This window comes from Trichechus manatus, unplaced genomic scaffold (genome assembly GCF_000243295.1).
Source record: "Trichechus manatus latirostris isolate Lorelei unplaced genomic scaffold, TriManLat1.0 scaffold00087, whole genome shotgun sequence".
NCBI classification, from domain to species: Eukaryota; Metazoa; Chordata; class Mammalia; order Sirenia; family Trichechidae; genus Trichechus; species Trichechus manatus.
The window spans coordinates 6,504,313-6,519,486 of record NW_004444023.1 but is presented as its reverse complement, the minus strand read 5'-3'; the positions used below and the strand labels follow the sequence as shown (position 1 = coordinate 6,519,486).

General features: G+C 44.0%; 1 protein-coding gene across 1 annotated transcript in view; it reads left to right on the top strand.

The window, feature by feature from the left end:
* Nucleotides 1–9,193: 9,193 nt before the first annotated feature.
* LOC101343619 (sialic acid-binding Ig-like lectin 13) overlaps nt 9,194–15,174 on the top strand; it is a 10,789-nt gene continuing 4,808 nt past the window's right edge. The window contains 5 exon segments of the mRNA XM_023736212.1: nt 9,194–9,267; nt 9,602–9,954; nt 10,168–10,305; nt 10,308–10,427; nt 10,663–10,710. Of these exon segments, the coding sequence (XP_023591980.1) occupies nt 9,194–9,267; nt 9,602–9,954; nt 10,168–10,305; nt 10,308–10,427; nt 10,663–10,710 (733 nt within the window).

Below are 15,174 nucleotides of genomic sequence, written 5' to 3'. Positions count from 1 at the left end.
TGGATAAACAACCTATGGTACATAGACACAATGGAGTATTAAGCAATGACAAAGAACAATGATGAATCTGTGAAGCATCTCATAACATGGATGAAACTAGAGGACATTATGCTGAGTGAAATAAGTCAATCACAAAAGTACAAATATTGTATGAGACCTCTACTGTAAAAACTCATGAAAAAGTTTACAAACAAAAAGAAACAATCTTTGTTAGTTATGAAGAATGGGAGGGGTTGGGGAGGGAAATACTAAATAGACAAAAAAAAATCTTTATAGTAGTTCTCTTCATGAAAGCCTGAAACTAGAAATAACCCAAATGTCTGTCAAAAATATGTCAGTATCTATCTATCTACCTATCTACCTACCTACCTACCTATCTGTATGTCTATCTATCTATCTTATCTATTATATACATACATACATACATACTTATTAGGAATACTTCACAGCATTAAGAATTAGCAAATTGTTCATACACACAACAACATAGATGAATCTTAGAAATAAAATGTTGATCACCAGAAGCCAGACACAAGAGTATATACAGTAATATTCCAATTATAGAAATTATTGTCCTCAGGGATAATAATTCTGCCTCATTCAAAGTGAAGGGGAGACACGGGATTCTGGGGACAAAGGGAGGAGCCACCTCAAGGGCTGGAGAAGATGTAGCTTCCGGGGGCATGCACAGGCATTCTGTATCTCTTCCCCTATTCCTGATCCAGACAAACAGAGCCCCAGAGACTCTAAAATCTAATCATCCTGAGAATGTCATTTGCACCATGCCATAGACTCAAGAATTGGGGTTGCCACACAATTTCTCCTATATTGTGGCTGCTCCTTCAACCTAAGATTCCCCAATAATAATCCCATAGTACCCAGACCATAGTACCAACCTACGTGCCAAGTGATCTTCCCCAGAGCTGTTGTGGCCATAGGAAATACTACATCTTTCTATCCCAGATGCTCCACAGTTCCTGACCATCAGCATTACCTGGGTATACTGCATAGACAGGAAAGAACCTGTTCTCTCTGGATCTATAGTTGTAGTGGATGGGAAGTGTTATGGGTTTGAGTACCCCCTAAATATGAATTGATGTCATGGCCTTTGTGCCTGTGGATGTGATCCTGTTTGAAATTGGATTCTCCTTTTGTCATGTTAATGAGGTCACACCAGAGTAGGGTGGGTCTTCAACTTCATCACTTCTGAGTTTAAAAAAGAGCAGAACAGACACAGAGACACACATGTGGGAAGGCAGATGGCAAGGAATGTCAAGGAACATCTAGGAACTCCAAGGAATGCCAAGGATTGACAGCAGTCACCAGAAACTAGACGAGAGGTCCACAGCAGGAACTGACACAGCCAAGACCCTGATTTGGATTTTGAGCCTCCATAACTGTGAGAAAATAAAATTCTGTTCTTCATAGCTACCTACCTGTGGTACTTCTGTTACAGCAGTGCTAGGTAATTAAAACAGGAAGGCTGGGGGTAGAGCTGTATTCTGAGAACTCAAACAAGGCTTCTGTTCCTTATCCCTCTTCTCACACAACTCTCACCAAATCATTGCCAATAGACTATTCACCTCTCAGTCTCCTCTGTCTTCTCTTCTCCCAAAGCACATTACTCTTGGTTCTCCTTCTCCCTCTCTGGCTGAGCTGTCTCAGTCTTCTCCCAGGGTCTCTGCTCTCTTCACTTCTATTAAACAATATGTTGTAGATACTTCTCAGTGTAATACATACAAAATAAATAGAAATAAGAAATATTTGTATCATAAAAGAAGTAAAACTGCCTTTATTCACAGACATAATTGAGTGCATAGGAAATCTAAAGTTACCTACACAGAAGCTACAAAAACCAATACCAAAAAACCCCTCCAAACTCATTGCCATTGAGTCGATTCTGACTCATGACGACCTCATGTGAGAGTAGGGTTGTTATGGATTGAATTTGGTCCCCCAAAGATGTGTGTTGTAAATCCTGACATCTATGTCTGTGGTTATAATACCATTTGGGAATGGGTTGGCCTTTGTTATGTTGATGAGGCAGGATTAGTGTAGGGTGTATCTTGAGTCAATCTCTTTTGAGATATGTTAAACAAGGTAGCAAAGCAAAGATGCGGGAAGAGAGATGCCAAGCCACATGAAGACTGCCCAGGAGCAGAAGCTCAAAAAGAGACAAGGACCTTCCCTCAGAGCTGACAGAGAAAGCCTTCCCTTAAAGCAAACACTGTAAATTTGGACTTTTAGATTCCTAAACTGTGAGAAAATAAATTTCTGTTTATTAAAGCCACCCACGTGTGGTATTTCTGTTATAGTAGCACTAGATAACTAAGACAGGGTTTTCTTGGCTGTAATCTTTATGGAAGGAGATTGCCAGGCCTTTCTTCCATGGTGTTGCTGGGTGGGTTTGAAATGTTTTTCTTAAAATGTTTTTTGAATATAAGAAATACATGGAAAAGTACACAAAAAGGATAACTCAATGCATTCTCTTTTTTTCCCATCTACTTTTTAACGTGATAAGTATAAAGAAAGGAACCCTAGTGGCACAATGGTTAAGGGCTCAGCTGTTAACCGAAAAGTTGACCCAGGGAATCTGTGAAAGAAATCACAGTGTCAGTCATGTTGATTCCTTCTGAGGGCTCTGAAGGAGACTTTGTTCCTTGCCTCTCTCTTAGCTTCTGATGATGGCTGGAAATTCTTGGTGTTCCTCGGCTTGCAGATGCACCACTCCCATCTCTGTCTCCATCTTCACATGGCCTTCTCCCTCTGTTTTTGTCTCTGTGTCTCTTCTCCTCTTTAATAAGGACACCACTTGTATTGGATTAGGACCCACCCTACTCCAGTATGACCTCAAGTAAACTTAATTGATAATATCTTTAAAGACCCTATATCCAAACAAGGTCAGATTCACAGGTAGTGGGGATTAAGACTTACACATATCTTTTTTGGGGAACACAAATCAATCCATAACAATCTTTGTCTCTCTGAATCTCAGTCTCTCCTCTCTCCAGCATCCACCATCATAGGGATTAGATTGTCACTGCCTGTCTTGGAGGGTCAGCCTCTGCATTTAGTCTGTGACACCAAGAGCAATCCCTCCACTAGGTTGAGCTCGGCTCTGAGTCCCTCGCAGCCCTCAAAACCTGGGGTCCTGGAGCTGCCTCAGATACATGTAATGGATGAGGAAAGATTCACCTGCTGAGCTCAGCACCCCCTGGGCTCACAACACATCTCTCTTAGCCTTTCCTGGCCAAGTGAGCATCAAGAGGCCTCACACTTGACACTCCCGTGATCTCCAGCTCATCTTGGGGGTGAGAAAACAACCCCCTGAGGCTCAGGGGTGAGTCCTGCCCTGGGCTCAGACTCATCTATTAGGTCTGAATGCCCACATGGCCCAGAGCCCTCTGTCCATCTGCTGGTTGTTAGGGCATGGTGGGTTGAGGCCTGGGCATAAGTCGTCCACATCCAGTGATGCAGGAGTGGCCTGGAGAACAAATGTCCAGTCCTATTGGGAGCAGGAGGACACAGGATCGTGGTGTGGGATGTGACTCAGTTCTCAACTCACTCTCCCACAGAGACACCAGGGCACATGACAGATGTTCTGGTGGCTATTGGGGCAGCTGTTGTCAAGACCCTGCTCCTCTGCCTCTCCCTCACCTTCTTCACGTAAGCACCATCCTGAGAAAAAGCAAACATGTGGGGAGGGCAGGGGGCAGGTTGCTGAACCCCAGACCCCAGTGCTAGAGAGACCCAATGGATCAAGGGAGCCTGAGGCCAGGCAGGAGGATGAGTTGGTGGTGAGAATTCTGCACACACCAATCATAGCCAGGCATGAAGTCATTCCCCCCTGGGCCCAAATGTCCAGGATGGGAACTCCCTGTTCTCATCAGAAGATCTCTGGGATAAAACTGCCCTGGTCTACCTCCAGCCTCTTACGAGGGACCAGTCTGCCCACTGCCCCTGATCTGGCCAGAGAGAGAGACTCTCTAGTCTCTTCACTTAGAATGAGCTTATGCAGGAAGAGAGCGGTAGGGCCAGCAGTGAAGATTGAGGACACAGGCACGGAGGATGAAAACCCAGTTACAAGTTAGTCTCTCAGGCGAGTGACCTGGATGTCTCACTTTTCAACTTCTCACCTGGACACATCCCACAGGATGTCCCCTAGGATCGATCTGCTCAGTACGGCCAATGTTTAACTGCCCATCTTCCTCCCCAACCCAGTAGTCATGCTGAGTTCTATCTTGCTGATGACTCAGCTGACTCCAGTCTCCCAGGACAGAAACCAGGGTCTCGTTCTCCACTCTGTCTTCCCTCCCGTCCCCCAGATCCAGTAAATCACTAATATTGTCCATCCTTCCTCTTCAGCTCATATTGATGCCCTTCTCCTCTCCATCCTGATCTTGGTCATTCTTGTGTCTCATTTCTTCCCTCAATCACTGGACCCACCTCACTTCCCTGCCTCCCATCACTCTACCAACACAGGTCTCCAGACTGTGCTTCCAGGTACAACTGTTGCCAAGCTTCTCACAGTTTGAACGCTAGAATGAGGTGCAAATGCTACAGCCTGGATTTCAAGACTTCACATGAGCTACAACTGCTGGACTCTCCAGTCAGATTCCTCCCTCCCTCTGCATCACATAACATCTCACCACACCTAACCTGACCAAGCCCTCTAGACTCTGTGACTTTACATGTGCAGATCTTCTCCTGAAATGTCTTTCCCTCCCCATTTCTACCTTTCCGTGTCTTACTTATTAAAAGGAGATAACCTTGCGGATATAACTGAAAGGGAATAACTTCATCATGGATAACTTCATAATCATAAGAATTACCATCAAGCTGTTTCCAACTTCCCCATTATTTCTGACACCAGCCATCCCATGGCACTCTCTCTACTGGGTTTGATAATTTGTTGCAATGTCCACAAAACTCATGGAAACATCATAACTGCAATAACAACTTCAATATAACAGAAGAGGATGGAAAGATATAGATGAAGACATGCAAAGGGCAAAGTGTGGGAGGGAGTCTTAGCATGGAGCCTCAATGTCTCAAAGAGGGACTCACTTATATCTCAAAGAGGACCTGCTTACCCTTCCCAAAAGCTGATGTTTCTTCTCACTCATCAGCGATAGTTTGAAATAGGAAACTCTATGACATCCCCTGGCGGGCCCAGTTGCTGGTTGCTCCTCCTGGCAGACTCTGCTGTTGGCTGCTCCTTTCAGTGAGCTCTTGGCTCCTTCTGGCCAGCTCCAGGACAGCTCTGGGCTTGTCCCACTCTATGCCAACAGCATGACAGTCCTAGGCTGGCCCCAGCTCTAGACCAGCATCACAACTGCTCTTGAAGCAGAACTGTTCTGCAGACAGCCCCTTGTTTGAGGCACCCAAGTTCTGTGGGCAGCCCCTGTGCTCAGGGTGCCCAAGTTCTTTGGGCATTTCCTGTTTGGGGTATCCCCTTACTTCTTGGGGCAGGGTCCTGTGCTCCAGGCAGGCCCTCTGCCATTGAGTCTGCTCTGTGGGCTTCTTTTGGCCTTGCACTGGCACCTCTGCTCTTCTGGCAAGATCCCGCTGCTGCCGCCGCCCCCACCACCATCTCTTCCAGTTGCCACCGACTGCTCTGCTTTCTACAGGGTTCAGCCCTTTACCTAGGTCCAGCTTTTAATCACTATTACAGCTTACTGTAGCAGCTATTATATTGGGTCTGGGAAGGTCTCAGTACCCATGTCTAAAAGATGTGCTGCTCTCCCAGCTCACGCTGATTAAGAGACTCCAAAATATTTGGTGTTTCAATCCTTTACATAGGCAATTTCTTGTCAATTTCAAGGTAGGGCCTCACTAGCTGGATCAGAGCCCAACCAATCCTAGCTGGATTGGAGCCCAATCAATCCTATATTACCCAGGAAATGTCAATCAACTGAGGGCTCATCAATTTCTAGGCCAGGTTGGTCAAAACTAACAAACCGCCAACTTGTTTACAACTTACCCAGAAAATGTGAATCAGCTTGGGAAACCCCCACCCAAGTTGTTTTTTTCCTTAAACCCAGGGCAAAAAAAAAAATAAGAGCCACATAAGGGAACATATAGCACCACACTCATCCCTTAGGCTCAGTCTTAAATGTCCCCAGTTGTATGTGTGTTTATGTGTGTATATGTGTGTGTTTGTATATGTGTGCTGAGTATATATCTATGTGTATGTATATGTGTGTGTAGTATTCCATGTATGGTTTTGAGCAAAGGAATGACATTCAGTCCTTTATTCATAGACACTTTCACCAAGTATTACTGAACACTTACTATGTGCTGGGCATTGTCATAGGTTTAGGGTGCCTCAATGAACCCAACCTCAAAAATCTCTGTCCTCAAGAAGTTGTCATTCTGAAGACAAGAATGATAGAAATAAAAAGAGATAAATAATAAATAAAATTAGGGCGTGATGACGGTGATGTATGTTTGGAGAAAACTAAGGCAGGTTGTGATCATTACAGTTCTGTGTCTGCTTGGCTGGGTCATGACTCTCAGTGGTTTGGCAGTTTTGATGTAGTTTGATAGTCATATAATGATGTAATCACATCCATGATGAGATCTGATTATAACGTGATCACTTCCATGATGGGATCTGCTGTGAGTAGCCAATCAGTTGAAAGGGAGTTTCCTTAGGGGTGTGGCCTGCATCCAATATAGGTGGACTTTCTGGCAAGGCTCGTGGTCTTTGGCTTGCTCTGGATTCTGTAGCTGGCTCTTGTTCATATGACCTTCAGTTCTTGGGACTTGAACTAGCAGGGTACTTGCCATCTTGCCTGCCTATCTTGGGATTTGTCTTTCTCCACAACCTGTGAGCCAAAGGCTTGCAGGCTGACCTGCTGATCGTGGTTTTGCCAGCCCCTGAAACTATGTGAGTCAGGATAAGCCTCCAGCCTGACCCATGGACTTGGGGTTTTCCAGCTTCTACAACCGTGTGAGCCATTTCCTTGATATAGATCTCTATATACATTTGGAAATCCTGGTGGCGTAGTGGTTAAGAGTTACAGCTGCTAACCAAAAGGTTGGCAGTTCAAATCCACCAGGTGCTCCTTGGAAACCCTGCGGGGCAGTTCTACTCTGTCCTATAGGGTCACTATGAGTTGGAATCAACTTGACAGCAAGGGGTTTGATTTTGGTTATATATGTATGTATACACCTTACTGTGTTTGCTTCTCTAGAGAACTCAGCCTAAGACACAGGAAAAGTAGCCTAAGACATAGTGGGGGTAGTTTTCCACATTTGAGATGGTGAGGAGGTGACATTGGAGCAAAGACTTGAGAGCGATGAGGAAACAGGCTCCTTGTTTCTCAGAGCAAAGGATCCCAGGAAGAGGGAAAAGAGGGATCTGTGAGCTGAATCGCTTTGAAGTAGAAGACTGCCTGGTGTGCTATGGAAACAACATGGAAGCCAGTGTTTGAAGCAGAGGGAGGCCAAGGAGGTTGGAGCAACTGGGAGGATGGTGCAGACCATGGTGGATCTTGCAGAGCAATGGAAGAATCTAGATGCCTTTGAGGTGAGGGGAGACATGATTGCACTTTCATTTTAGAAGGATCCCCATAGCTGCTCTGTTAAGAATAGGCCAGAGTGAGGCCAGGGCTTCAAGAAACATAAGACAAATGCTTCTGGATCTATTTTTAACAATGGATACTGTGATATGACACCAAAAGCAAGAACAACAAAAGAGATAAATTAGACTTTATCAAAATTAAAAACTTTTGTGCATCCAAAGACTTTATCAAGAAGTGAAGAGACAACCTACCCTACAGAATAGGATAAAATATTTGGGAACCATATATCTGATTAAGGTTTAATATCCAGAATATATAAGGAACTCCTACAACTCAATAAGAAAAGACAAACAACCCAATTGAAAAATGGGCAAAGGACTTGACTAGACATTTCTCCAAAGGAGCTATACAAATGGCTAAAAGGACATGAAGGAATGCTCAACACCATTAGTCATTAGAGAAATGCAAATCAACACCACAGTGAGATACCCCTTCATACCCAACTGTTGTTGTTAGCTGCCATGGAGTCAATTCTGAATCATGGCAACCCCATGTATTGCAGAGTAGAACTGTTCAAGCTGTGACGTTTCAGAAGCAGATCGCCCTCCCTGTCCTCCAAGGTGCCTCTGGGTAGCTTTGAACTGCCAGCCTTTCAGCTAGTAGTCAAATGCTCAAATGTTTGGACCACCCAGGGACTCCTGACACCATTTAGGAAGGCTATTTTCAGAAAAATGGAAAATAACAAGTGTTTGCGAGGATGTGGATAAATTGGAACTCTCATTCATTTATTGTTTTCTTCTTACTCTGCTGCGTATTAGAGGCTTCCACACCCAGAGATGTGTTTAAACAAAGCACAGCCACAACAAAAATAGTATGAAGAAACTGACTTCTTATTAACCTGCTATGCGGAGCTGCCTGGACAAGGAGCCAAGTGGCAGCCTTTTTGTTTGTTTTTGTTTTGGGTTGGTTGGTCCCTTTTTCTTTTCTTTTTAAAATAAAAATATAAAGAGATGGATTTGCAAAATACAGTTATTATTGGAATACAGCCACACTCATTCATCTGTGTATTGTCTATGGCTGCTTTCATGCTAAAAGTACAGAGTTGAAAATATTTGACAACCCCTGTCCTAGACTAACAAAGAAAAGTGTGGCTTGGCCAGTGGAGAAGAGGTCAGTCCTGGTGCCCAGACTGCTGAGAAGAAGGCACACACATTCATCCCTTCCCAAATATGCCCCTTCCCTTATCCACTTTCTTCCCTACCACATCCCTTATATAGACAATTATAGTCTCAGTTGTTAGGGCTTCCTATGAGCTGGGCGCTCCTCTATGTCCTTGGCAAGAATCCCCACCTCCATGGCCCCAGAATCCAAGCAGTGTCCCCTCTGCCCAGTTCTCCTGAGAATGAAAACTCCAACCTGGAAGGAGTGATCCCACCCCCTCTGTGGGTCCTCCATCATAGCTCTTGTCAGGGGGACCCACAGATGCCAGAAGACGTATTAACTCCCCACCGGACAGTGACTCCTAGAGGACAGCATCTGATCTCAATTCCCAAGCCTCTCCTAGGTCCCACCCCAGCAGGACTGACCTCCACAAACCCCTAAAGCCCACGACTCAGTGAGGCTGGGCCAGATGGGACCCATTTTCACATTGCAGGCACGACGGCATGACATCCAAAGGGAAGGGCATCAAAGGGAGACAGGAGATGTGGGTCGTGCCCTACATTGGATGTGAATCTGGGTACGTCTCTCACCCTCTCTGAGCTTAAGTTTCCTCAGGTAGAAGTTGGAGGGGTGATGGCTGGTCTCCAAGGGCTAATCAGCCCTGACAGTGTCTGGGTCTGAGGTTCCTTCTTCGAAAATGGTCATCGGTCACTGTTCTTACTCCATCCCCATCTTCCTGTTGGGGCTTTCACTTGCAGATCTAGTTCCCCAAGAGAACTCTAAGAAAAACTTTCCCTGGGGGAACCTGACAGCTCCAACCCAGACAAGCTACTGCTGCTGCTGACCCTGCTATGGGCAGGTGAGTGCCTGAGGGGAAAGGGCAGTGGTGGCTTGGGCTGGAGCTGCAGCTGATCCTTGTGTACTACAGGGTCCCTGTCTCAGGATTCGAGATTCTGGCTGAAAGTGAAGGGGCCTGTGACAGTGCAGGAGGGTCTGTGTGTGCTTGTGTCCTGCTTCTTCTCCTACCCCCAGCATGGCTGCACTGACTCTACACCTGCTTATGGCTACTGGTTCCAGAAAGGGGCCAATGTTAACAAGGATGCTCCAGTCGCCACAAATAACCCACGTTGAAAAGTGCAGGAGGAAACCAAGGGTCGATTCCACCTCTTTGGAGACCCCAGGACCAACGACTGCTCCCTGGTGGAGAGAGGAAATACTGTGAAATATTTTTACTCATCTAACCAGTTCTCTGTGCATGTGACACGTAAGGAACAGGCTCCAGGAGAAGTTACAGGGGAGGGTCACAGGGCCAAGGGCAGGGCTGGGATGGGACCCCCCTTTTCCTCATGCTGGGAGGGGGCTGGGGGTAACACCTATGGAGCTTAAGGGAGGAGCTGGATTAGAGCTTGAGGCTTCCCTCGGGGACACACCTTGGAATCCTTCCCTCTTGATTCTGTGTCTCCCCCTCTCCCAACAGCTCTGACCCAGACCCCCAATGTCCAGATCCAAGGTACCCTAGAGTCTGGCCACCCCATGAACATGACCTTCACTGTGTCCTGGGCCTGTGATCAGAGGACACCCCCCACCTTCTCCTGGATAGGCGATGCCCCCACCTCCACTCCTCGGTGCTCACCCTCACCCCATGGCCCCAGGACCATGGCACCAGCCTCACTTGTCAGGTGAAGTTCTCAGGAGCTGGTGTGATCATGAAGAAGTCCATCCAACTCAACGTGTCCTGTGAGTTCTGAGCCAGGACGCTCAGGTCCCTGATGGGGTGTCCTGAGGGTAGCAGCCATTGGAGGGGGTCAGGGCCTTGGACACTGGGTGCTGAGTTCTGGAATCTGGGCTGGGTAGGGTTCAGGGGGACACCAGCCACCACTTCTTCACCATTTCTGCATCTCCTTTGCATCGAGGGCCAGTGACCACCAAGCACTTGCCGCTGATGTGGATCAGCCATGTGTTTCTTTCCCAGACTCCCCCTGGAACTTGACTATAACTGTCTCCCGAGGAAATGGCACAGGTAGGAAGCACCTCTCCTCCCTGCGGCTGTCGGGAGCAGGAGTCGGGCCAGGGTCCTCCACCTCGTCCTGGACTCACCCTGGTGAACAGAGGTGGACCCAGAGGTCTCTCTCCATCCTCAGCACCTTGTCTGCTATGAGCTCCTCTTGCCCTCACGTGGCTCAGATTTCTCCACAACCCCCTCAGCAGCACCAAATTCACACCGCAGAACTGGCCTTTCAGGCCCCTTATCAACCACCTTCTGATTAATTCCCTAGCCTCATTTTTTAATTTCCTGTCATTGTTTTAAAGTAATTTTGGAGAGAAATATGTTCTCATGGAAAAATTAAAAATGCCCAGTAGAGTCTATCCCCAGATGGCCTGTTCCCCTCTCCAGAAGGGACCAGTGTTCCACGCATGCTGCTCTGTGTTTGGTTTGTCCACCTAACATGTCCAAAAGGTCATTTGATGTCAGTAGTAAAGACTGTCCTCATTCTAACCTCTGAATTTGCAGTATTCCTCTGCATGGATGGACTCTAGTTCTGTGTACATCTTCTACTAATGGAAAATGATGACATCAAGTTTTTCTACTAAGAAAAAAAACAAACACCATGAATAATCTTATATATTTTATCTACTTGTATCTACTTTTAGAAGTGTGTGTGTATGACTGTGGGATAAATTCCTAAAAGCAAAGTGGCTGGATGACATGTTCTTTCTAATTTTGAGAGATAGGGCCAAATTATTCTCCACTGAGGCTGATCAAGTTTACACTCCCACCAGCAAGGATGAAAGTGTGTTTCCCCCCAGCTTCATCAACCCAGTGTGTGGCAAAAGCTTTTGATCTTTGCCATTATCAGGTGAATATTGCTATCTCTGTGTAGTTTTTTGAAAATTTTATTATGGAAAAATGTATATAAGAAATCATTGGCCATTTTAACCATTTTTAAGTGTACAATTCAGTGATATTAATTACATCCACCATTTTGTGAAACCATCACCACTATCAATTTCCAAATGATTTTCATTTCCCTAAACAGAAAATCAACACCCCTTTCATAATAACTCCACATTTCCCCACCTCCATCCCCTGGTAACCACTGCTAAACTCTTGTCTCAATGTATTGGCCTGTTCAAAAAAATTCATGTAAGTGCAAGGTTAATATTTGTCGTTTTGTGTCTGAATTACTTCACTTAGCATAATGTTTTCAAGGTTCATTCATGTTGTAGCATGTATCAAAATTTCTTTCCTTGTTATGGTTGAAGAGTATTCCATTGTATGGATATACCACATTTTGTTAATCCATTCATTATGGACACTTAGGTTCTTTCTACCTTTCATCTATTGTGAATAATGCTGCAATAAACACCAGTGCAAAGTATCTGGTTGAGTCCCTGCTTTCAAGTCATTTGGGCATTTATGTAGGAGTGTAGTTGCTGGGTCATAAGGTAATTCTATGTCTAAATTTCTGAGGAACTACCAAACTGTTTTCTACAATGGCTGCACTGTTTTACATTCCCATCAGAAATGGATGAACTCCAAGTCTCCACATCCTTGCCATCACTTGTTATTTTCCTTTTTTCGGATAATAGCCATCCTAGTGGGTGTGAAGTGGTATCTTGTGATTTTGATTTGCATTTCCTCAGTGATTAATGACATTGAGCATCTTTTCATGTGCTTATTGGCCATTCGTATATCTTCTTTGAAGAAATGTCTAATCAAGTCCTTTGTCCATTTTTTTCAATTGGATTCTTTGTCTTTTTGTTGTTGAATTGTAGGAGTTCTTTATATATCCTTTATATTAATAGTTCCCAAGTATTTTCTCCCATTCTCTAGGTTGTCTTTTCACTTTCTTGATAAAGTCCTTTGATGAACAAAAGTTTTTAATTTTGATAAAGTTCAATTTCTCTATTTTGTCTTTTGTTGCTCATGCTTTTGGTGTCATATTTAAAAATTCGTTGTTGAAAACTAGGTCTCAAAGCTTTACCCCTATGTTTTATTCTAAAAGTTTAATGGTTCTAGTTCTTATATTTAAGTCATTGATTCATTTTGAGTTAATTTTGATATATGGTGTGAGTTATGGGACCAACTTCATTCTTTTGCATGTGGAGATACAGTTGTCCCAGCACCGTTTATTGAAGAGACTATCCCTTTTCCATTGGATGGGCTTGGCATGCTTGTTGAAAATCAATTGTCCATAGACGTATGGTTTTATTTCTGGACTCTCAATTGTATTCCATTGGTCTATATGTCTATCCTTATGCCAGTAACAGATTGCTTTGATTACTGTAGCTTTATAGTAGGTTTTTAAATTGGGAAGTGTGAGTCCTCCTACTTTGTCCTTCTTTTTCAAGATTGTTTTGGCTATTGTTTTGTCCCCTTGTAATTCCATATGAATTTGAGGATTGGCTTTTCCGTTACTGCAAAAAAAAAAAAAAAAAAAAAACTGCTGGAATTTTTATAGGGATTGTGTTAATCTATAGACCACTTTAGGTAGTATTGACATCTTAACAATATTAATACTTCCAATCCATAAACACAAATGTCTGTTTATTTAGGTCTTTAATTTCTTTCAGTCACCTTTTCTAGTTTTCAGTAAACAAGTCTTTTACCTCCTTGGTTAAATTTATTTCTAAGTATTTTATTCTTTTAGGTGCTATCTTAAATTGAATTGTTTTGTTAATTTCCTTTTCAGATAGTTCGTTGAAACACAACTGATTTTAATGTGTTGTTCCATACCCTACAACGTTTCTGATTTCATTTATTAGCTGTAGTACATTTCTTGTGGTTTCTTTGGGATTATCTTTCCATAAGATCATGTCATCTGCGAAGAGATTTCTTTCCAGTTTGGATTTTTCTTTTTCTTGCCTAATTTATCTGACCAGAACTTCCAGTACAATGTTGAGTAGCAATGGTGAAAGCAGGCATCCTTGTCTTTTCCTGGCCTAGATGGCAAGTTTTCAGATTTTTACCATTGAGTGCGATGTTAGCTGTAGGTTTTTCATAAATGCTCTTAATCTTGTTGAGGAATTTCCCTCTACTCCTAATTTATTGAGTGTTTTTATCAGAAAGGGGTATTGGATTTTGTCAAATTCGTTTTCTGCATCAACTAAGATAATCATGTGGTTCTTCTTCTTCGTTTTATTAGTGTGGTGCATTACGTTGGTTGATTTTCTTACGTAGAACCATTCTTGCATTCCTAGGGTAAATCCCCCTCGGCCATGGTGTATAATGCTTTATTTTATTTTATTATTTTATTGTGCTTTAGGGGAAAGTTTACAGTTCAAGTTAGTTTCTCATACAAACATTTATACACACATCGTTATGTGACCCTAGTTGCTATCCCTATAATGTGACAGCACACTCCTCCTTTCCACCCTGGATTTCCAGTGTCCATTCAGCCAACTCCTATCCCTTTCTGCCTTCTCATCTTGCCTCTGGACAGGAGCTGCCTGTTTAGTTTTGCGTATCGGCTTGAATTAAGAAGCACCCTCTTCACAAGTATCATTTTATGTCTTATAGTCCAGTCTATTCTTTGTCTGAAGTGTTGGCTTTGGGAATGGTTTTAGTTCTAGGTTAACAAACAGTCCAGGGACCAAGTCTTCTGGGGTTCCTCCAGTCTCAGTCAGACCATTAGTGTGGTCTTTTTACTAGAATTTGAGTTCTGTGCCCCATGTTTCTCCTGTGCCCTCGGGGACTCTCTGTTGTGTTTCCTGTCAGGGTGGTCATTTGTGGTAGCTGGGTACAGTCTAGTTCTTCTGGTCTCAGGCTGATGGGGTCTCTGGTTATGTGGTCCCTTTTGTCTCTCAGGCTAATATTTCCCTTGTGCCTTTGGTGTTCTTCATTCTTCTTAGCTCCAGGTGGATTGGGACCAACTGATGCATCTTAGATGGCCACTTGCAAGCTTTTAAGACCCCAGATGCCACTCACCAAAGTGGGATGCAGAACATTTTCTCAGTGAACTTTGTTATGCCAATTGTCCTAGATGTCCCCTGAAACCATGGTTCCCAGGCCCCAGCCCCTGCTACTCTGTCCCTCGAAGTGTTTGGTTGTGTTCAGGAAACTTCTTAGCTTTTGGTTTAGCCCATTGGTGCTGACTTCTCCTGTATAGTGTGTTGTCCTTCCCTTCACCTAAGATAACTCTTGTCTACTATCCAGTTAGTGAGTTCCCCTCGCCCTCCCTCCCCAGCCTCATAACCATCAAAGAATGCTTTCTTCTGTGTTTAAACCTTTTCTTAAGTTCTTATAATAGTGGTCTCATGTAATATTTGTCCTTTCGCGATTGACTAATTTCACTCAGCATAATGCCTTCCAGATTCATGCCCGTTATGAGATATTTCGCAGATTCATAGTTGTTCTTTATTGTTGCATAGTGTTCCTTGTGTGAATATACCATAATTTGTTTATCCATTCATCTGTTGATGGGCACCTAGGTTGTTTCCATCTTTTTGCTATCATGAACAGTGCTGCAGTGAACATGGGTGT